At 43.0% G+C, this 24671-nt stretch overlaps 1 protein-coding gene across 1 annotated transcript; it reads right to left on the reverse strand.

Annotated features, from left to right (window-relative positions):
- LOC308231730 (uncharacterized protein C9orf85 homolog) lies at positions 1-24530 on the reverse strand. Its single transcript, XM_080637427.1, has 4 exons — positions 24393-24530; positions 4753-4859; positions 1314-1427; positions 1-562 (listed from the first exon to the last, which is right to left on the reverse strand). The coding sequence occupies exons 1-4, from the start codon at positions 24492-24494 to the stop codon at positions 385-387; spliced, it is 501 nt and encodes a 166-aa protein (XP_080493553.1). The 5' UTR covers positions 24495-24530; the 3' UTR covers positions 1-384.
- Positions 24531-24671: the final 141 nt, after the last annotated feature.

A 24671-nucleotide genomic window follows, 5' to 3' on the forward strand; every position in this document is an offset into this window, starting at 1 on the left:
TTAGCTCTTCCTTTGTATGGCAAGACTATGTATTTATTCTAGACTTTCACGTAGCTTTCCAACTGGCAATACAAAGTAGCACAATACTGAATTTAGAACAATTACACGGAGGCTTAATTTAGAAAAACAGGAAGTTGTTACATGTATGCATGAAATACTATGCTTAAAAGATTCAATTTCTGAATCTTTTTCACAAGAAATTCTGCTCTTCATGCACAAAAAACCCAACTTATTTATACAAAATCTTCAACAAGCATCATAATACACAGTGCCAACATCTATATGCAAGGACCAAAGATATGAAATCAGATTTCAGTGCAGTTTAAGGCAAACATTGATTTAACACTTCTCACAGCATATAGTCTCCCATATAAACTCAACCTTTTAAATCTCTGTCCTTTCAAAATTCATACTTTTAAATCGTTCTTCAAGCACATCAGCATCTTCATCACTGTCCTTACTACTTAAGTTTGCATCAAAATCCAGCTCATCCTCCAACTCCCTGCTCTCTTGGCCATTTTTAGTAGTCACAATCTCAGCTCTGTCTTGTCCTTTATCAATCCTACAGAAAGAAAGAGGATGTTGTCATCACCCACTTCTAGAATTTATTTTTCTTTTACACAAGAATGGGATGGAGAGTAGAATATTCCGCCAGTGATGGAAGGGGGCAGGAAGTGGAGAGGAGGAGACAAACAATAACCTAAAGTTACTTTCATGTTGAATAGGAAAGACATAAAAGACAATAAAGGAAAAAGAGTCTGTGAAGAAACAAAAAATGTATGTTAACAGTTTGACCAAATAAGCAACAGCTGGCCAGTTGTCACAAACTAGTAAATTTATATAGGATGCTCAAAAAAGAGAGATCAAAAAAGCCAAAAGCATGCTAAATATATGAGGTAATTCTGCTCAGTATTAGCACTCATTTAGTTTTTCTGTTCACTAGTAAATGAATCATCAAATGACAGACAAAATGCAAACAGTAATTTGGCTTATGCATATTTTATGGTGCTTTAGACCAAAATCCATTTTGAAGTGCTTTGTTCCTAAGGAAGATATTCAATTGGTATTAAAGTGCCTTAACCAAGAAAGACTTTGCTTTTAGTTTTGTTTTTTTTTCCCAGCCCCACTAACATCAATAGGCATTGCACCTCCAGTTTCAGCAGAAGAAAGCAATGGTAATGACTCCTACTGATTCCTGTCAGGATTATTCAGAATAGGGCATAAAGTACAACAGCTTCTTGGCAGTTTCCCAACAAGCTTTATTAAAAGGGGAAGAAATAGTTCAGTTTCTAAGTAACCTAAGAACTACTTACGGAATTACTATTTCTTCTTTTTTTCCACATTTAGCACAGATCTCTAGCTTACCAGCACATGGTCGACAAATACTATGGTATGGATCTTTTACAGTCTTCTGGAGGCACTTCACACTGTGTGTGAGAGAAAGAAAACATGATTAAAAAACTATTTGTGGACATTTGTTGAACATTATGTGTAACATAATACAGGTGTGCTCTTCAAAAGAGGAACAACATTTTATAGGCCAGTTTCATATGAAACATTTGGTGTTTCAACAAACAGCACTATCAAAATAACTGCCTGTCTTACCTCTTCTTCAACTTTTTCAGGAAGAATTATTAAAACAAGAAATGAAGTAGAATCACAAAATCACTACTTTTTATATTTAAAGTAACAAAAGAAACCTTACAATTCATTTCAGTAGGTAGTTTTACTTTAAAAGCTACATAAATTTTTCTGGTTCAGCGATAGAATGAAACAAGAATATGGTACATAAGGTACCATAAAAGGTACCATAAAAGGTGCATGCATTTTACAAGTACAAAGCTTCTGATTCAAACACTGCAGTGTCATCCTCTTCCTTATCTCAGAGTACGAGGAGGGCCACTATTGGACTTTGTTTATGAATACAAGCCTGCACAGAATTGCATTCTTCACAACATAATTATGTAAAGTTTTTTTGCTATTCTTTTTAGAGATGTGATAAAACTCTGTAGATTAAGTCAATTTTAAAATGCTATGCCTTAACATTCAGCTGACATTTAGAAAGCCTTGTATTCTTGGAGAACATAACTGTATATCCCATGTAATGCAGCTGCCTTGAAGTCACTCTTTTTTGGTTCCTCAGGCACTCAAAAGGCTGTCAGGAAAGATTAAGGATACAGTTCTGAACAGTGGATTTGCAGACTTGGCAAAAACAGACTGAAGAAAAATATCAAGTGTTTTTGCATGCCTTATAAGGACAGATGCCCTAACTAGCATGTAGTTACACATAAATTTTTACTTTCTTTCTCAAATCCCCGTCTCACATACTATCACTTTCCCCCTACTGTCTTCATCTAGATTCTGATGATCTTTCACTACTAAGATGTACATATCCAACTCCTTAAGAAGCTGTAAAATCACAAGAATTGCTGTAGACACATTTAACAAAAGAAAAGTCTGAACTGCCTAGCGTTCCTGCTCTTCCCTTTCCCCCACAGAAAACCTACAGTTAGATGTCACTGGAAATAGCAATGTAGTTTGATTTAGTTTGGGGTTTTTTTATCTTTCTTCTATGATCAGTTGCATTAGTATTAAAAATAATGTCTACAGCCATGTCACACCAAACAGTGGCACTATCAATGCAAGGCAGATAGACTTTTTTTCTAAAAGAGTTTAATTGCAATATTTAAACACCTGAAATACAAGTAAACTACGGATAACTTGTGGCTGTACCAACAATCATAATTTTGAGGATAATAACCAAAAATAAGTTAAGGTACAGAAAAGTCCTCCATTACCATTGCCTGTGATGTGAAGAATTCATTTTTCTTGATAATAATTATGGTTTTAACATCTATAATGTGTTTACTTCCCCTAGAAGCTTCATAAATTGTAAATCTTCATAGTTTTGTCCTTTCAGAACAGTGGCCCATTGTACTGCTGTAGGCTGGGCTAGAAACCAACACCTGTAGAGCTAAAATCGTTTGCAGCCCAATTTACTTGTTCAAAAACATGTTGGAAAACATAACATGTTCTGCCATAAGCAGCTGTCCCACAATGTCACTTCTTCTATTTCCAATGCTGATTTGCATATTTTGTCTACTTCGACAGTAGGCAAAGAAGAAGCAAAAGAACCAGATCCACCACCACAGGATTTGCTACAGCTCATTACTTCTAAATGGGACACACATAGTCATTCAAGAAAGAGTTAAAGAAGAGAAATACCAACTTCATCCATGGTGAACAGAACCCAGAATGTTTACTTTCAGAACCAGTGAGACTTCTACCTAATCTATTTTTTTTTACATGAAAGCATGAAATCACTTACTAAAACCAAAATACTTGCTCCATGTGGTTTCATATTAAAAAGTAAAACTTGTCACAAGTGGGCGAATATAGTATGAACAAACATTCCTTCCCTTTTAACCTACTGAAAATCAAAATAAAATACACTATCATTCATGGAACTGTATGCATACATTTACAGAAGCCTTTCAAGCAGTTCATAAGTATTTTAGACGTATGTAATTCAAGACCCACAAACACAAACTACTGTGACAAAACTGTCTGAATCATATGCAACAGCCCAGCTGCAGTTCCTTTAAGTGTTTCATCGTTGAAGCACTGGCTGTGTCTGCTGCCACAGAGGTAAGAACCTCTGCAGCTGAGCAAGAAGAAAGTAGAGAGTATCCACTTCAGAAAATTAACCTACCATAAACCTAGACATTTTTTAAGGTTGTATTTTAAGAGAGTTGGGCTTGTTCAGCCTGGAGAAGAGAAGGCTCTGGGGAGACCTTAGAGCAGTTTCCCGTACCTGAAGGGGGCCTAAAAGAAATCTGGAGAGAGACTTTTTACAAGGGCATGGAGTGACAGAACAAGGGGGAATGGCTTTAACCTGCCAGAGGGGAGATTTACATTAGAGATGAGGAAGAAGCTTTTCACTGTGAGGATGGTGAGACTCTGGCACAGGTTGCCCAGGAGAGCTGTGGCTGCCCCATCCCCGGCAGTGTTCAAGGCCAGGTTAGACGGGGCTTTGAGCAACTTGGTCTAGTGGAAAGTGTCCCTGCCCATGGCAGGGAGGTTGGAACTAGATGGTCTTTAAGTTCCCTTCCAACTGTTATGTACTTATCCAAAACCACGTAATATAGAGCTTCATGCAAATAATGCTAAATGTTTAATATTTAGGATTATAGTTTCATGTACGAAAAGAAAGAACATACTAAGAGGTAATGAAATGCATGCATTGCAAACATTTTGTAGAACTTGAGGCCTCTAATGCTGAGAACAATGCTGCTGCTGAGTTTTGATATGACACAAAACTAAAGCCTTCCTCTCCTCACTTCTCTCCTACACAGTCTTTGTGAACTACAAAAGTTAAGAGATGTTCAGATACCTCTAGTACTGACTTGCAACGAGACCTTAGAATATTGTGTTACAACTGGTTTGGATTTGACTTTTATTCAACAGGACACACTGACAGTTTTGGAAACTTACAGGTCCACAGTTCAAGCATTTTAACAGCAAAGAGGGAAGCAGTTGCTTCTCCATATTTTCTTTTCAAAAGTTTAAGATAACAGACTAGCAAATTAGAAAATTATATATTAGAAAACATATATTGTCATTGCAGACTCCAAATTTGAAGAATGCCATACAGTAGCAGCTACTACTTGTGAGTTTCCAAAACTAGAATATTTTTCTAAGAAAGTCCACCAACAACACTACCAGTGATTAACACAAAGTATCTTATCTTACCATTTTTTAGGCTTTGTTAGCAGTTTGTACTTGTTGAATTTTACCCGCCACTCCAAGATACCTTTGCAATGCTGACACACTCCATCATGAAGCTTAGCATTTATTTTCTGAATAAATAAAAAGAAATAAAAATGAGAATTATTTAAAAAAATCCTATTTTCATTAATATAAGCTTCCTTAGAAAGCGTTTCCACCCATCATGTGATTAATATGGCATTTAGAAAGACATTTGTTTCATATTAACATAAGCATTTCATATTCTGCTACTGTTACTAATTTTCTTCAGTGGAAAGAGTACTGAGGTAACCTTTTACCTTGACGTAGCCTTCATTATTTTTATCATAATTTTAATACTGTTAATAGTAGTATTATTTATGTTATTATATTGTTCGTAATAGATAATTATAGGTATTTTATTATTATTTTTTCATTTCCAGAGATTTTATAGAAACGAGCCCTGAAATACAAAGGTTTCATCCAAAGACGAAAACTTGCAAAACTTACCTTTTAATTTATATTGCTCAAGCTACCATTATGCTATCTACTTTAAGTAATAAGTGTCAGGATTTTTTTCTCAGAACACAATGGAGTAAAATACACGTTATTTGCAGTCAAATCATTTAATGTCTCTCTCATCATAAACTTCATTTACGAAAAAGCAACCCATTTTTGCACTCAAGTATCTAAGATAAAATCTGCAAAATGGTCATTTAAACTATGGTATATTTTCAAGACAATGTGAACAACATTTTCTTGAACATTTTGTATTAAGTTTTCTCAGGTATACAAAATGTCAACTGGCCAGTATATTTGCATAAAAGGAGTTATTCTGAGATGAGAAGTAGTACCAAACCACACTGTTACTACAACAAGCAACATATACTTACACATTCAACCTACTTTTACTTCTTCTCCACCTAAAAATGCCAGCAGTAACTATCTATCATATGGGTGTGCGTGTTCATTCAGAACTCTAAAAATAGAAATTTTGCCATTATAAAGTACATATATATAAAAAAAAAAAATCTATTGTGCCTTTCTTGAAACAGCTTTAAAATGGCTACTGCACCAAAGTTAGATTATTAACATTAGATTACTAACACTAAAACACATCTATTTCTTAGAATACCTAAAAGTTTGCTGGAACAGATACTGCATTAATTGGCATTAGAGTTCACATCATTGTGAAGTAATTTCCTGGGTTTATGACACATAAGAACTTCTTACTACCCCACAAAGTTCTACTTCAACATACTACACAAAGGAACAAGCATAGTTTTAAAAATAAAGTATCTTACTCTGTTTCAAAAAATGTATGTATGCTGTTTATGAGTGGGACTACACTATGGAGCTTGTTTTCCACTGTTTTCATTTGCAATAAACTTCAACCATGTGGTAAGAGTTTTCCCACAGTGTAGTTAACTGAAGGTGTGGCACTTTTTGGCTACTTCAGTTAGAAGACAGTAAACTTCTTTACAAATTATCAAATACTTGGCACGTTAAAAAAAGAAAGTAACAAGGTTTTGAAGAATGTTTGAATATCGAATACAGAAAGCTGTGGTTCTGATGTCAGTCATGCATTATGAATTAAATTTTTATGTGCATTGGGTCTGGGTGAGATGGAGTTAATTTTCCCCAGAGCAGTCCTCATAGGGCTGCGCTGTGTATTAGCAGCTACGAAGATGTCGGTAACACATCAGTGTTTTGGCTACTGCTGAGCAGTGTTCACAAGCATAGAATCATAGAATCATAGAATAGTTAGGGCTGGAAAGGACCTTAAGATCATCTAGTTCCAACCCCTCTGCCATGGGCAGGGACACCCCACACTAAACCATGTCACCCAAGGCCTCATCCAACCTGGCCTTGAACACCGCCAAGGATGGAGCATTCACAACTTCCCTGGGCAACCCATTCCAGTGCCTCACCACCCTCTCAGTAAAGAATTTCTTCCTTAGATCCAATCTAAACTTACCCTGTTTAAGTTTGAACCCGTTACCCCTTGTCCTGTCACTACAGTCCCTGATGAATAGTCCCTCCCCAGCATCCCTGTAGGCCCCCTTCAGATACTGGAAGGCTGCTATGAGGTCTCCACGCAGCCTTCTCTTCTCCAGGCTGAAGAGCCCCAACTTTCTCAGCCTCTCTTCATGTGGGAGGTGCTCCAGTCCCCTGATCATCCTTGTGGCCCTCCTCTGGACTTGTTCCAACAGTTCCATGTCCTTTTTATGTTGAGGACACCAGAACTGCACACAATACTCCAAGTGAGGTCTCACGAGAGCAGAGTAGAGGGGCAGGATCACCTCCTTCAACCTGCTGGTCACACTCCTTTTGATGCAGCCCAGGATACAGTTGGCTTTCTGGGCTGCAAGCGCACACTGAAGCCGGCTCATGTTCATTTTTTCATTGACCAACACCCCCAAGTCCTTCTCCTCAGGGCTGCTCTGAATCTCTTCTCTGCCCAACCTGTAGCTGTGCCTGGGATTGCTTCGACCCAGGTGTAGGACCTTGCACTTGGCATGGTTAAACTTCATAGGGTTGGCATCAGCCCACCTCACAAGCGTGTCAAGGTCCCTCTGGATGGCATCCCTTCCCTCCGGCGTATCAACCGAACCACACAGCTTGGTGTCATCGGCAAACTTGCTGAGGGAGCACTCAATCCCACTGTCCATGTCACTGACAAAGATGTTGAACAAGACTGGTCCCAACACCGATCCCTGAGGGACACCACTTGTTACTGGTCTCCAGCCGGACATTGAGCCATTGACCACAACTCTTTGCATGCGGCCATCCAGCCAGTTCTTTATCCACCGAGTCGTCCACCTATCAAATTGATGTCTCTCCAATTTAGAGACAAGGATGTCATGTGGGACAGTGTCGAACGCTTTGCACAAGTCCAGGTAGATGACGTCAACTGCTCTGCCCCTGTCCATCAGTTTCATAGCCCCATCATAGAAGGCCACCAAATTGGTCAGGCAGGATTTCCCCTTAGGGAAGCCATGCTGGCTGTCACCAACCACCTCCTTGTTTTTCATGTGCCTTAGCATGCCTTCCAGGAGAATCTGCTCCAAGAGTTTGCCAGGCACAGAGGTGAGACTGACTGGTCTGTAATTCCCCAGGTCATCCATTTTCCCCTTCTTGAAAATGGGGGTTATATTTCCCTTTTTCCAGTCGTCGGGAACTTCACCTGACTGCCATGATTTTTCAAATATGATGGCCAGTGGCTTAGCAACTTCATGCGCCAGCTCCTTCAGGACCCACGGACGGATTTCGTCAGGTCCCATGGACTTGTGGACGTTTAGGTTTTTAAGATGGTCTCAAACCAGATCCTCTCCTACAGTGGGCCCAAGGTCTTCATTCTCACAGTCTCTGCGTTCGCCTTCCAAGACTTGGGTGGTGCAGTCAGAGACTTTGCCAGTGAAGACCGAGGCAAAGAAGTCATTAAGAACCTCAGCCTTCTCCAAATCCAGGGTAGCCAGTTCTCCCGATATCTTCCGAAGGAGGCCTACGTTGTCCCTAGTCTGTCTTTCACTCGTTACGTACCTATAGAATCCCTTCCCGCTATCCTTAACATCCCTAGCCAAGTTCAATTCTAACTGGGCCTTAGCCTTCCTCACCTGCTCCCTAGCTTCCCAGACAGCACTCCTGTATACTTCCCAGGCCGCCTGTTCCTGCTTCCGCCTTCTATAAGCCTCTTTTTTCCTTTGAATTTTCCTCAGCAGCTCCTTATCCATCCAAGGAGGTCTCCTGGCCCTCCTGCTGCACTTCCTTCTAGTTGGGATGCAACACTCCTGAGCTTGGAGCAGGTGATCCTTGAATAACAACCAGCAGTCTTGGGCCCCCCTGCCCTCTAGGGCTGTATCCCATGGAACCTTACTAAGCAGTCTCCTGAAGAGGCCAAAGTCTGCTCTCTTGAAGTCCAGGGCAGTGAGCTTGCTGCACGCTCTTCTCACTGTCCCGAGGATCTTGAATTCGACCATCTCGTGGTCACTGCAACCAAGGCCGCCCTGGAGCGTCACATTTCCAACCAGCCCTTCCCTGTTGGTGAGCACGAGGTCAAGCATGGCACCTCTCCTTGTCGGCTCCTCTATTACTTGCAGAAGGAAGTTGTCTTCCACACAATTGAGGAACCTCCTGGATTGCTTGTGCCGGGACGTACCTTCACTCCTACAGACGTCAGGATGGTTGAAGTCCCCCATGAGAACAAGGGCCTGTGAGCGTGAGGCTGTTCCTATCTGCCTATAGAGCACTTCATCCACAGATTCCTCTTGATCAGGCGGTCTGTAACAGATCCTCACAGTAATGGCCCCCATCGCCGCTCTCCCTTTAACCTTGACCCACAAACCCTCTGTCGACTGCTCACCCGTCCTCAGAGTTCCATACTCTCCAGCCTATCCCTAACATAAATAGCAACTCCCCCTCCCCGCCTGCCAGGCCTGTCTTTTCTATAGAGCCTGTAACCTTCCATTCCAACACTCCAGTCGTAGGAGCCATCCCACCATGTTTCTGTGATGCCTACTATATCATACTCCCGTAGTCGTGCACACATTTCTAATTCTTCTTGTTTGTTTCCCATGCTATGGGCATTTGTATAGAGGCATCTGAGCTGAGTGCCAAATGAAGCCGGCTCATTGGCTGGAGCGGCTGGAATATCTCTGCATCACTCCAAGCATTTATTGTAGGTGCTGGCACCTGACTGGGTGTGTTGGGATGGAACAATGCCCCCCTCCCCCAACACATCTAGTTTAAAGAAACCTTGACCAGCCTGGCAAGCCTCCTACCAAAACCACTCTTCCTCTTCTTTGTCAGATCAGCTCTACCAGCCTCCAGTAGACCTGGCCTACTAACTTGGGTCCCATATTCAAAACACTCAAACCCCTGACTATGGCACCATCCTTTTAACCACTTATTAACTTGACCAATCCTCCTAGCTTTTTTAAGGTCTCCCCCTGTATCCTGGAGAATTGACGAAAAGACAATCTGAGCTCCAGAGCCCCTAACCACCTCTCCCAGGTCTCTGTAGCTCTTCTTTATGTTCTCCAGCCTACTGCTATCAACATCACTAGCACCCACATGGATCACCAGAAGTGGGTAATAGTCCGTGGGACTCACTAGAGCAGGCAGCCTCTCTGCAACATCCCTGATCCGTGCTCCAGGTAGGCAACACACCTCCCTCGAGACTGGGTCAGGCCGACAGATGAGTGCCTCTGTCCCTTTCAAAGTAGAGTCCCCTACCACTATGACCCGCTTCTTTTTCCTGGCAGCACCAGTGGTGATCTTCTTTACCGGCGCACCAGCCGGTTGTTTCTGGTGCAAGTGCCCTTCCTTCTTAGCACCCTGCAGGACAGCAAAACGGTTCTGGGTGGGGACAACAGCTTTAGGAGGAAGCCCCTTGTTTTTAATTGTCCTCTTCCTCTTTTTTTTGTTGTTTTTTGTTGTTACTGTTTCCCAGCTTCCTGGGTTGACAGCCTCCTCCACTCCTCCATGAGCTTCAGGGGACGCCTGAGGCCCCTGCACAGTTTGGGCCTGGAGAAGGCAGTCCTGCTTCCTCTCAGCTTCCCTGATATCTTGCAGCCTATTAACAGCATCCCACAGCTCAGCCACCTGCTGCAGCATCAAGGCTATCTCTCCAACATTCCCTCTCACCAGCAGGCTGGGGTGGGCAAGATCTGGGAAAGGACACAGCCAAGACAGCTGACCCAAACTGACCAGAGGGATATTCCATACCGCAGCATATCTGTCCAGCAATAAAATCTGCGACTTAGGAGGAGGGGGACGACATTCATTATTTTTACGTTTGCCTTCCAGAGCAAACACTACATCTCTGTGTTGTGGCTGGACATCACCTGTTACTGAAATAGGACCTGAGGTGGGTGATACCTGGGTGGCACAGTGTGTGGAAAGATTTGGGCAGGTTCCTAGGGTGTTTATCAACTCCTATAACCTGGGACTTCCACCTGACCAGGCAAGCAACCCTGGCAAACTGACGCACCACCTGATAGAAGGGTGTCTCGCCTACCCCAGTGAAAACCAGCAGCTTCTAGCATTGTACTGGGGCCTGGCCTGTGCCTGTTTGGTACTCTCAGAGAAAGTTCACAGAATCATAGAACCATAAAATCAACTAGGTTGGAAAAGACCTTTAAGATCATCCAGTCTAACCTCTATCCCAGGACTGCTAAATCCATCACCAAACCATGTAACTAAGGGCCTCATCTACACATTTTTTGAACACTTCCAGGGAATGTCATTCCACGACTATTCCAACGCCTGAAGAAATTGTTACTAATATCCAATCTTAACCTCCCCTGGTGCAGCTTGAGGATGTTTCCTCTTGTCCTATCACTTGCTCCTTGGGAAAAGAGTAACAAGTTACTCTCAAACTGCATTTGAAGACATCATGGTTGAGATAGGGACCCAAGCAGCTATAGTAACTGCCCCAGTAGTGAAAAAGAAACAGTGGGCAACAACAACGGGCCCACATCACCAATTAGTAAGGGAGGAGAAGAAGAAGAAAGTCAGTACTTCGACAAAGAAATTGCAGGACGGAGTGGGAAAATTTAGACAGGAAGCAGACATACCTGGTCCCTGACCTCATCGGAACTTCAAGACATGTAGAGAGCTTACAGTCGCCAGCCAGGTGAGCAGATTGCTGCCTGGCTGCTCTGATGCTGGGGTAATGGGGCTGACAGTCAGCAATTGGAAGGTAAGAAAGTCCAATAACTGGGATACCGTGACAGAAACCAGGGAATTTAAAGAGGAACTGGAAAAGAGGCAGCAATTTGCTGTCTTTGGAGACAGTTCCTCTCAAGTGTGCGGTCAATATACCCACTCAAGGAAGCTCTTGTGAAGTCCTCAGGAAAGCAGACTACTGCAAATGATGGCATCGAGTAACAGAGAGAACTAGCAGTGCTAGAACTCATCTACAGTGATCTAGAGGATGATGATGACTCCAAAGATCCCAAGGACGTCATGTGCACTTGAGCCATGTGGAGGAAGGTGATTCAAAGTGCCCAAGCATCACACTTTCACAGCTTGGCAGCAAATTACTGCTCGGATATGGATACACCAACTGTGGAGAGCCTCTTTTTTGCTCAAAAACTTGCAAGAAAATTTCTGTACCTCCTCAACCCTATGGGCCAGTACCTTGGCTATTAGGGGCACTGCAAGAAATCAGTCATCTCCTGCGCTGGTCAGAGGGAAAGTAAGCCCCAGGAGCATGCAATGTGGTGAACTCTGGTTTTCTGATTCTTCCTGTGAGGCCAGAGGGATGACACGAGGAAGTGGGATGGTGAACTTACCTTTAAGCTGGAAGCCCATGTACGTGAACTGAGAGGGAAGACTGCTGTCAAGAAGGGGTCACCCAAGAAGGCTGTCAGCATAGTTGCTGTAGAGACACAAGAAGGCAATCAGCGGTCTCCCAGACATAGAACTGAAATCACCTCCCTTGATCCTGGTAAGGGGTACTTCTGGTCTGGCACTGCAAGGGTCAAACAGTGAACACTCTGATGAGGAACAAGAATATAAGGTACCTGCCTTGCCAAGGAAGAGGAAAGGGATGACCATGTATACTGGACTGTATGGATTTGATGGCCTGGCATATCAGACCCACAGAAGTAGAAGGTTCTAGTAGACACTGGTGCACAGTGTACACTGGTGCCATCAAGGTATAGGGGCACACAAGCCATCTAGATCTCTGCAGTGACAGTTGGGTGCTGAGAATTATCTGTTTCAGAAGCTGAGGTGAGCTTAACAGAGGACAAGTGGGATCATCTAAGGAACATGCGCAAGTCCATGGGACCTGATGAGATTCATTCATAGGTCCTGAGTGAACTGGTGGATGAATCTGATAAGCCACTGTCCATCATACCTGAAAAATCACGTCAGTCAGGCAAAATTCACAACAACTGGAAAAAGGGAAATAAACCCCCCATTTTTAAAAAGGAGAAAATTGAAAACCTGGGAAACTGCAGACCAGTCAGTCTCACCTCTATGCCTGGCAGGATCATGGAGGAGATTCTCCCAGAAACCATGCTAATGCATATGAAAAACAAGGCGGCTGGCGACAGCCAGCATGGCTTCACTAAAGGGAAATCCTGCCTGACCAATTTGGTGGCCTTCTTTGATGGGGCTACAGAACTGATGGACAGCAGTTGATGTCATCTACCTGGACTTGTGCAAAGCTTTTGACACTGTCCCTCATGACATCCTTGTCTCTATACTGGAGAAAGATAAATTTGATGGACGGACCACCCAATGGATAAAGAACTGGCTGCCTGGCTGCACGCAGAGTTGCAGTCAACAGCTCAACGTCCAAGCGGAGACCGGTAACAAGTGGTGTCCCTCAGGGTCAGCGTTGCGACCAAGCTTGTTCAACACCTTTGTCAGCAACATGGAAAGTGGGATTGAGTGCGCCCTCAGCATATTTGCTGATGAAACCAAGCTGTGTGGTTCAGTTGATAAGCTGGAGGGAAGGGATGCCATCCAGAGGGACCCTGACACGCTTGAGAGGTGGCCTGATGCCAACCTCACAAAGTTCAACCAAGCCAAGTGCAAGGTCCTACACCTGGGTTGGGGCAATCCCAGGTACAGCTACAGGTTGGGCAGAGAAGAGATTCAGAGCAGCCCTGCGGAGAAGGACTTGGGGGTGTTGGTCGATGAAAAAATGAACACAAGCTGGCTTCAGTGTGTGCTCACAGCCCAGAAACCAACCGTATCCTGGGCTGCATCAAAAGGAGCGTGACCAGCAAGTCGAAGGAGGTGATCCTGCCTCTCTACTCTGCTCTCATGAGACCCCACTTGGAGTACTGTGTGCAGTTCTGGTGTCCTCAACATAAGAAGGACATGGAACTGTTGGAGCAAATCCAGAGGAGGGCCACGAGGATGATCAGAGGACTGGAGCACCTCCCCTATGAAGACAGGCTGAGAAAGTTGGGGCTGTTCAGCCCGGAGAAGAGAAGGCTGCGTGGAGACCTCATAGCAGCCTTCCAGAATCTGAAGGGGGCCTACAAGAATGCTGAAGAGAGACTCTTCATCAGGGATTGTAGTGATAAGTCTATGGGTAATGGGTTTAAACTTAGAGATTTAGGTTGGCTATAAGGAAGAAATTCTTTACTGTGAGAGGCACTGGAACAAGCTGCCCAAGGAAGTGGTGAATGCTCCATCCGTGGCAGTGTTCAAGGACAGAGCCTTAAGCAACCTGTTGCTCAAGGTGAGGTGTCCCTGCCCATGGCAGGTGGGTTGGAACTAGATGATCTGAAGGTCCTTTCCAACCCTATGATTCTAAGTGTCAAAAGCACCCCACTGTGACCAGCCTAGAGGTCCCTTGCATCGTCGGCATAGAACACTTCAGGAGAAAGTACTTCACGGACTCAGAGGAGAAATGATGGGCTTTTGGTGTAGCCATTGTGAATACACAGAAGATCAAACAGCTATCTACCCTGTCCAGCTTCTTGGAAGGTCCCTTTGTTGTGGAATTTCTCTCAGTTGAAGAATAGCAGGTGTCAACTGCTACCAGGACATGCACCAGTGGCAATATTCCACAAACTGAGACTCCCTGGCTCCTATCCATGAGCTGATTCATCAACTGGAGAGCCAAGCAGTCATCAGCAAGACTCACTCACCTTTTAATAGTTTCATATGGCCAAGGCAAAAGTCTGATGAAGGGTGGAGGTTAACAGTAGACTAATGTGGCCTGAAAGAAGTGATGCAGTGAGTACTGCTGTACCAGACACGTTAAAACTCCAATATGAACTGGAGTCAAAGGCAGCCAGCCGGCATGCTACAACTGACACTGCCGATGCATTTTTCTCAATCTCTTAGGCAGCAGAGTGCAGACCACATCTTGCTTTCATGTTGGAGGGGTGTCCAGTACGCCTGGAATCAACAGCACCAGGGGTAGAAGCACAGTCCTACCACTTGAAGAGCTAAAAAACACTGTTGACATCATTGTGTGGGGCAGCGACACAAAAGAAGTCGTTTATGCTCCTCACAGAGTAATTCAGATTCTTCTGAAAGCTGGTTTCACCATAAAGAAAAGTAAGGTCAAGGGATCTGGCGCAGGAGATTCAGTTCTTGGGAATAAAATGGCAGAATGGATGCTATGTTCTTATGGATGTTGTCAACAAGATAGCAACTATGTCTTTGTCAGCTAACAAGAAGGAAAAACCAGTTTTCCTTGCAGAGAACCCCTTTGTGGGGTTCTAGAGAACGCATATTTCATGTTACAGTCAGCTTGTGAGCTCTCTCTATCAAGTAACCCAAAAGAAGAACTGCTTTGAATGAGGCTTTGAGCAACAACAGGACTTTGAGCATATCAAACAGGAAATAGCTTGTGTGGTAGCTCTTGGGCCTGGCCGGATACGCAGAACGTACTCTACACTGCAGCTGGGGAACACAGTCTCACCTGGAGCCTCTGGCAGAAAACATCAGGAGAAAATTGATATTGACCACTAGGGTTTGGGAGCCCTGAGTATTGAGGATCAGAAGCCCACCACACCCAACTGAAAAAAGATACTAGCAGCATAAGAGGGGGTTCAAGCTGCTTCAGAGGTTGTTGGTACAGGAGCTTATCTCCTCTCAGCACTCCAACTGCCCATGCTATATTTGATGTTCAAAGGAAACACCCCCTCACACAACCAAGACTACACAGAGGAAGCAGGTAGTGTTGATCACACAATAAGCTCAACTGCTGAGGAATCCTGGAAGATATCATGGACTGGCCAGAAGGCAGAGGTTTTGGAACACTGCCTGTGGAGGTGGCTCATACCCAAGAGACACTACCATATAATGAGTTAGCTAAAGATGAAAGGTGTTAGGCTTTGTTTACTGATGGATCCTGGCAGCTAATGAGGAAACTTTCTGAGAGAATAAAATAATTGCAAATTCCAAGCACATATCTGTTAAAGGGCTGGCAATTCAAACTGCTGTCAACACTGACTGTGTTCATTCTTTCAAAATTCATGCAATTTGAAGATAAGCCTTCTTTTCAGCACTTTAACAGCACAAAGTAAGGCTCCAAGTAATGTAGCCTGAATAAGCTTCTAATAACCTGCAAATTAGCCTGAACTTTCCAGTTCTTTCTCTCACACTCCTGATTTGCATTAATTAGTAACGCATGAGGGAAGAAAGACACAGACACTGTAATTTTTATTTCCAGGTGTTCTTTACCGTGATCAACTATTTTTAGTGTAGCTAAGGTAGAACTCAATAAACATCAAAATATTGCAATAGTTTAAGTTGAAGACAGCTTGTTGCCCTTCCAGAGGGAGTTAGCTTCCTTGTTGAAAACCACCTTGCTTCCCATAATACATCCTGACATCATGACTGTGAATGGAAGCCCTGCTACTAAGTGATGCAGGGATAGGCTCAGCAATGCGTAACACATTTGGAATGCTAGAGACCATGCTTAGGACTGCATGTGGTATAAACAGTGCAGAAGAACATACTAGGAACTACTTTCACCTCTCATCCAAAATTTGTCATATAGGCTGCCTATTACAAATTCTGCTAAATATTTGCTATGGAACAAGCAAATATGCATAGTTATTATTAATGGAGCTTTATAAAGCTCTTCCCCCTTCCAATATGCGTATCATCTGCCTCCAGAATATACAACAACCATATGGCGGTGAATTTCTTTTTTATTTTTGTTTACTTAGCAGACAAACTAGAATGCAGGCCATCCAAAATTCCAAAGATGCCTTTTAATTTTAGTCATTCTGTAGATCTTTGCATGAAAACACCACCTCATAGCAAGACCTAGACTAGTCATGTGGCATATAAAGACTATATTATTGGGACCTCTTCATCCTTGTTCCAACAACAAATCCCTACAACTCATCTGATGATTAGTTCTACCTCTATATTAATGCATTGCTTCACAACTGAAAAAGGTCTTCAGAAGACAATTAATACAAGAAGCTCTAAAGTAAAGTAAAATAAAGTTAATATATTGAACTGCACAGCAACAATCACATTATCCATAGTCAATGAATCTCTATCAGAGATTGTCTATTTAGACTACTTCTACACAGTCACATTTGGATTGTTCTGTTTTATTGATATGATCAGCGACACTTCAAATATCCAGTGCAAAGATGAAGAACATTGACCAAAATGCTGCCTAGGAGTCTTTTGACAGCAAATTAGATTGTTGATTAGACTGTAGATATGAAGATCACATTTAAGATCCTGATCTAGGAATAAAGATGACTGGATTTTTCAACCTAGTCACCTGTAAGACCACAAATCTTACACAGCAGCTCAAAAAAATCACATGGTATATCTGCTCAGAAAGCAACAACTCGAAGACAGACAACAACTTTTAAATTCTAATTTCCTCCTTCTAAGAGGCACATACAGCACAACCTCTTCCTCCCCTTCAGCAATTTCCTGCATTTTTTACTCATTGTTGGCACTTCAAGTATGGGGTGGTGTAATCACTGGCTCGGTACATCTGAATAGGAGAGAGACTGACTCTACAGTCTTTCTACTAGGCTGATGATTGAGAAAGTCAATAAAAAATGATGGACTTACATCAAGCAGGCAAGCTTACAGAGTTTAACTTTGGCTTTGCTTGCCTTCTAAGTTTATTCTGGTCAGAAAAAAATCCCTGATGTTTAAAAGATACTATCATTAAAACAAGCTGATAGTTCACTGTTCTTTTCTAAAATAAATCCAACACTCCATTTGATAAAAAAAAAAAAAAAGTAGCATATCACTTAAAGAAGCTATGCCTACTTGAAGAAGTGAAGAAAGATGTTCCGAATTAAAGATTTGGATAAGCTATTTTTTCATGTTTTTGAAATCATCAAAGAACATGTGAGAGTAAATTCTTCTAACAAACTGGAAGAGAAACTTTCCTGGTATCTCACTTCCCAGAAAGAATAGGGAAGTTATTAGTTAAATCAAAGCAATCCCTTTGCTGATTACTTTTCCTATTAAAACTAATTTTTCAGTATACTTTGTACATTGTTTAAACTTTCATATATTCATATTTTCTTCCTTTTGCCCATTTAATAGCTTGCTTTCTTTACAAAAAAACCCAACAACCCACACAAAGACCTGAACAAGGCTTGTCAACTTCATTATTCCTTTCCAAATTTTCTACCTAGCCTTTACACAGGTTGTTAGCTCTCATACACAAAGAGGTGGTAGTGCTTATGATCTGAAATGGACTTCTTGATGTGAGAACTACTCTGACAGTTCAGATTCTGTTTCTGTCACAGCAGACTCTCTATGTACTTTTTTTCTTTTGGTTTTTTTTTTTTTTTTTTTTAATGCTTATTTCCCTGTTTTAGTCAATAGCTCTTCCCTCCTTTTATGTTTTTTTGGTTGGTTGGTTGGCAGGTTTTTTGCTATACTTCCCTCCAAGGACAAATGCAACTCATCCAATGCTTACAGTATGTCTATATATTCTCTGAAGAAATTATAGTTATGCAATACAGACATGATAAACAGTCTTAAAGCATACAGTCATAAAATATTCCATGTGCATATTATATACACACTGTCACATCAACTTCACTAACAAAACAGCAACCTCTGTATGCTCACGTAACCCAATATTAAATCATGTAACAACCCGCCAAAAGCAGTTCAGAATGCATTAAAGTAAACACACGCACCTACACCTACTAACTTGATACACAAAATAATCCCTAGCTTAAGCTAGCATTAAAGCACTCACAAGCAAGACGTAATGATGGGGTTTCAAAAAAGCCTCACTGTCTGTTTGGAAGTTTCTAATTATGTGAGAACCTACGGGTATTTTGAGTTACTCTACTGAAAGCAGACTCCTAGTACTGTGAACACATCAGTGTTCTATTCTGCTGTAAAGGAATGCAGTGTCAATGCCATCCATTAACTTCCTTGTCAAAAGCACAGCTGATAAAAAGCACAGGTGATACTGCTTCAATCAAAAAGGCTGAATAACTACACTTCTCGAAAACAAAACTCCACAGGATCTCCTGTGAATGACTACATAGCAGAGTAGATCAGCACAGATTAACAAACGTGAAACAATGACACAAGACATCAGATTTTCAGGGGTCTAATACACATTTCACAAGTAAGTTCTCCAAAGAGCTTCACTTACTCACATATTGTATCAGTATTACTTTAAATTCCATTTTCTACACAAGTGTTTTTTAATCTTTTTTTTTTTTAGGAGAAGGATATCTAACATTTTAATCAAAGACCTAAAGTTTTCTTTGTATCCGTAATGGTTATGTATGGTTAGCTAGCATTTAAGGTCCTTTTGTGCTTTACTGCTATGGACTTTAAAACACATGAAAGAAAAAGCTTTCTCTAAGCCCAATTCCAAATGGCCATCTTGGAGATCAAGATGTTTGGCTTTTTTCAGATCTGTGCCCATGATTCTGAAAACATGCATGCAACCAGCAAGAGAATATACACACTTGGACGGGCCAACAGCCAACTCCCACCCTCTTCCCCACAAAGAACTCAACACATGCATGGGCTCTCCCTTACCATGAGTTAGGTTAGAGTTCAGAATAGATCATAGAATCATAGAATAGTCTGGGTTGGAAGAGACCTTAAAGATCATCTGGTTCCAACCCCGTGCCACGGTCAGGGACACCTTCTACTAGACTAGGTTGCTCAAAGCTCCGTCCAACCTGGCCTTGAACACTTCCAGTGATGGAGAGACAGAGCTTCTCTCAGCAAACTCTTCTGATGTCTCACCATGCTCACAGTAAAAACCTTGTTCCTTGTATCTAATCTAAATCTCCCCTCTTTCATCTTAAAGCCATTCTCCCTTGTCCTCCACTACTTGGTAAAAAGTCCCTCTCCAGCTTTCTTACAAGTCCCACTTTAGGTACTGGAAGGCTGCTCTAAAGTTCCCCCTGGAGCTTTCTTTTTTCCAGGCTGAACAAGGCCAACTCTCTCTGCCCATCTTCATCAGAGAGGTGCTCTAGCCCTCTGACCATCGTCATGGCCCTTTTCTAGACTCAATCCAAGAGGTCCATGTTGGGGGCCTCAGATGTTATGCTTTCTCCTCTCCTCCGTACATGAAAGGCTATAACCCAGGCCTGAATGTAATTCTAAATCCATAATAACAGGGGTGGCTAGGAAGTAGACTTCAGCCTACCAAGCTACGCTATGGCACATCAAGAACAGGAAGTAACCAAACTCCGATACCATTAATCTGATAACTCCAGCTGGCTACTGCTTGTACTGGGTTTGCATGGCAAGGTTTTGGTAGCAGAAGGGATACAGGGCATGGACTCTGTGAGAAGCTGCCAGAAGCATGTCCAATAGAGCCATTGCCAGCCAGCTCCAAGACGAACTCACTGCTGGCCAAGGCTAAACCCATAGTGATGGTGTTTATGCCTCTGGGATAACACACTTAAGAAGGAGAAAAAGTTACGGCACAGGGGAAAATTCAGACAGATAAAGGAGTGGGAATATGTGACAGAATCAGCTCTGCAGGCATCAAGGTGAACACAGGAGGGGAGGAAGTGCTCCAGGCACTGGAGTGGAGATTTCCCTGCAACCCACGGTGAAGCCCCTGGTGAGGCAGGCTGTCCCCCTGCAGCCCATGGAGGTCCATGATGGAGCAGATTCCACCTGCAGCCCATGGAGAAGCCCATGCTGGAGAAGGGAGATGCCCAAAGGAGGCTGTGACCCTGAGGGAAGTTTGCACGGGAGTAGGCTCCTGGCAGGACCTGTGACCCCATGGAGAGAGGAGTCCACACTGGAGCAACTTGTGAAGAACTGCAGCCCACGAGAAGGATTCACGTTGGAGAGTTAACGGAGGACTGTCTTCCATGGGAGGATCCCCATGCTGGAGCAGAGGGAGAGTGTGAGGAGTCCTCCCATGAGGATGAAGGAGGGGCAGAGACAGCACGTGATGAACTGACCGCAACCCCCATTCCCCTGTCCCTCTGTGCTGCTGGTGGGGAGGAGGTAGAGAATTCAGAAGTGAAGTTAAGCCCAAGAAGAAATGAGTGGTGGGAGAGAAGGTGTTTTTAAAATTTGGATTTATTTCTCATTATCCTACTCTGATTTGACTGGCAATAAACTTATTTGCCCAAGTTAAGTCTGTTTTGCCTGGATGGTTATTGGTGAATGGTTGCTCCTTGTCTTTATCTTGACCCACAAGGCTTTTGTTATATTTTCTCTCTCCTGTCCAGTTGAGGAGTGGGAGTGATAGAGCAGCTTTTGTAGGCATCTGGCATCCAGCAAAGATCAATCCCCCACACTGGTTTACCTATAGCTCCTCTTTGAGCTTCAACTCACAATCACTGGCTGAGCATTTAAGATCTGAGTCCCTGAGCAACCTGATCTAGAGGAAGGTGTCCCTGTCCATAGAGGGGACTTGGAACTAGATGATCTTTAAGATCCCTTCCAACCCAAACCATTCTATGATTCTGTAATTCTGTAATCTATATTCACTTGTTTTGTTCCTAGTGCCATCTTGCACTCTTGACCATAAAACCAAATTATTTATCCATACAGCCAGCTGAGAAGTAGCTGACATAAACACTACGGTAAAGCTAAGGTTCAGAGTTAATAACCCCTGAAATTTAGGGAAATGTGGATTATCATCTGGGGTGTACTTAATGAGAGGAAAGAAATGGAGAAACAGATCAGTCATTTGGGTGTAAATATGAATCACTTTGTGGTTTACCATCTTATTACAATAGAGTTCTAAATGTTCTCATTGAATGCTATTTGCTTTCATCTCTAGAACTTCTCCAGCTTCCATGCTGACTTATGTAATATACTTTAAATAAAATGTATATTCATAAAATATAATGTATATTCCTCAGCTGAGTACCACAAACAGCTCTCCTGGAATATACTACGTAAACCAAACACCCATAAACAAATTCCAAGATTCAGTAACTAACAACACAGTCCGTCAGGGTTTACACTGTCCTGGATTTTCCGTCTTCAGTTCATCCTAGATGCAGGCTCCCCCAGCACTGTTGTAGGCAGTTGGCCAAAACCAGTAGAGAGGCAGTGTACTTTGTTGCAAGAGTGTTTCACCTCAACTAGCCTAGAGTAATGCTGTAGTAAAGGCTGATCCTTAGAGGAAAGCCAGATGGAACTTTCATCATGTTTTGCAAGTAATCAAATATATAGTCTTTAAGATTAGAAAACAGATGCTAAGTTCAGTGTCAGACTCAAAACTCTTCAAAAAGAAAAAACCCAGAAGAACTGGATAACAACTGCCAGTAGGGAAGTCAGAAGGCTATCACATCAATTTCCTCTGCAGATACTGCTTCACTGAGAGAAGCAGCAATAACACTGCAAACAACAACTCAACTACACCTGCAGTGCAACCTGAAGCTACTGTAGTTAATATTCAACATTGCTAATGCAGTGCACAAATGCAGCAGGATAAAATTTTTAAGCTATAAAGCATTCTGCAGCCTTTCAAGGTAGTATTACATAGGACAGTGTATAACAGTAGTCAAAGACAAGCCAAATACCTAAAACTAAAAAAGAAAAAAAGAAGTTTAGCCGTGATTTACAGGAGACCCACCTTCTTTCAGCAGCTCAGCAGCTCTGAGTGTTCTGACCTACTCAGCTAGTGAAGAAAAGAAAGAACGGCCCATTATTGCATCCCTCCCTGTGATCAAACTGCTACTATTTCATCCTTTCCCTCATCACACCTTGAACATCTGTGGTGCATCTGATCATTCTGGAGTAGACAAGGCAGAGATGCAAAACTTGTCATAATTCAGCATAGTCTGTAGCTAAACTATGACATTAATAATCTAATCTTTGTTAGCCTAACTAAATTTCTCAAATGGCAGAATCAGGTCTAGTCATCAATATAAAGACTCCTGTGTTTCCCTTAGCACTAGAATCTGTACATGACAATATGCCAAAAGAAAAATTACTTTCTCTTTATCACACACTATCTAACCTCCGTAACAGGAAGCACCTTCTTCAAGAAGCTTCTTCCCTGTGTTCAGCTATCTCCACATGAACTGGTAGGCACAGACAGAAATCAGAAATAGACACAGTCCCATATCACAGTCAATGCCTGCAGTGAAGCTTGGCTACATTCAACAGCTTTAAAAAAAAATTATTTGTGTGCATGGTACTGTGTAGTTGGTTCTACATGATACAAAATATTTAAAAAGGGAATGAAAACAGCCATTTGGGTATTAAAGCAATTGCTTTAGTTACAGAAATGATGTTAGAATTCAGTTTCTCTTTGAGGACTTTTCTGACAGACCAACTCTCTAGGATATTTTTGTCTATGTGTGTTTAGGCCAGACAGGAAAATACTCTTCTATTGGGGATCATGCAGTGACTCACTCAACAAATAGCACTGGTGCTGCTTAGAGTCCCATTTAAGCAGCCTGTTCAACTTGCAGAACCAGTCCTATTTTCTACCAGTCCTCTCCTCTCAGTTATTTATGACAACCCAGTCAGGTTCAGTTAAAGGGATACTGACATAACAGCAATAGCACGAGATAAGCTTCTTCTAGGATGCTCATCGTGTGTTTTGTTTTACTCATCCCTTTCCATTTGAGCCTGTAAGACAAAACATCCCACTTTCATGTTGTTACTGGTCAGGCACGCCACTTGGCCTTCATCCTCTCCAGCACTGCTATTTTGTTACCACAACTACAAGCACAGAAAATGTTGCAAGAATATATTGTAAACCATTTCCTTTTCCATGCTTAGAAATAACAACAGCAACAAATAAAAGACAACAATGGTCTTTTTAAACAAGTGTGACCATATCAAATCATGATGTTGCATGTAGCAAAAGCACTGATAAAACATCTAAAGACACTTTTCTATGAAACTACTCAGAAAAGCCCCATAAGATTTTTTAAAGCCTTAAAGCCAACATGAATCTTATTTGAAGTTGTCTCGAACGCAAAGTGCAACCTGGTATTTGCGTGGATGATGGCATGTCCTGCTCAAACCACAACGTGGGGGAGCTGTTCAAAACAAATTCTCAAAATCAGATGTCTGAAATCAGACCACATAGTCACAAGCTCTGAGAAAACCAAATACCTTCCAAGAAGTCACACGGACGACAACACTGAAGGGAATTTTTACTTACTGCACTAAAGTAAATGCTTTATTTCAGTCCTTCTCTTAATAATTGTTTGGCTTAACAAGGGCCTGTCATGTCATGAACATGGATCAAGTATCACACAAAACCCATTTGCTTACACAGCTGCCTCAGACCGGGATCAGGTGGCAGCTGGCTGAAATGTCTTGTTATGTATTATGCCCTTGACACTGCAGCGAACCTTTTGGCCAGACCGTGATGAGAGGTTTCTCCACTGCCAAAATGAAAATGCTTCTCGGCTTCCACTGCTGCATGGCTTTGTTTGTGGTCCTGAGGCTCCTTAACACCTTCTGGCCGAAGGCCGCATCGGAGCAGGCCATCGATTCAAGGGCACCCTGTACCCAGCAGGCCGCACAGGCTCCTACCTACCCTTTAGACAGCAAACCCCTTCCGCCGCTCCGCCCCGCAGCTGCTCCGCGGGGTCGCTCCGCCCTGCTGCCGCTCGGCGGACTCACGCTACTCGCGTCGCTCCCGTGCCCGGGGGCAGCGAGCTACGCGACCCGACAGGCGCACTGCCGAGAGGGGCTCAGAGCCGACCGGAGCGGGGGCCGCCCCGTTACGGCCCGCCCGCGCCTACCTTGCGCCGGACGCTGGTGTCGTACTTGTCGTTCCTGAAGGCGCGCGTGTTCTGGTAGCGCTGGCGCCTCGTGCGCGACACGTTCCCCCTTTCCGAGCTCATTCCCCAGGCAACCGCCACTGCTCGCACCTCCTGCCCCGGAACCGCTCCGCACCTCCCCCGGCCCGTTCGCCTCCCCATTGGCCCGCAGCCGCGTCTCTCTAACCCCTCCGCCCACCACGGTTCGCTGTCTCCCGGCTGCTTTCCTCCTACCCGCCCCTAGGCGGAGCCTCAGCGACA

The sequence above is a fragment of the Psittacula echo genome (genome assembly GCF_963264785.1).
Source record: "Psittacula echo genome assembly, chromosome: Z".
NCBI lineage: Eukaryota > Metazoa > Chordata > Aves > Psittaciformes > Psittacidae > Psittacula > Psittacula echo.

Excerpts from the sequence above, each read along its gene's own strand:
- LOC308231730 (XM_080637427.1), bottom strand. The coding sequence starts at position 24,494 with ATGAGCTCGGAAAGGGGGAACGTGTCGCGCACGAGGCGCCAGCGCTAC. Across the intron at positions 4,860-24,392 it reads ACACCAGCGTCCGGCGCAAG|AAAATAAATGCTAAGCTTCA; the intron begins GTAGGCGCGGGC and ends TTATTTATTCAG. Across the intron at positions 563-1,313 it reads AAAGAAGAAATAGTAATTCC|GATTGATAAAGGACAAGACA; the intron begins GTAAGTAGTTCT and ends TTCTTTCTGTAG.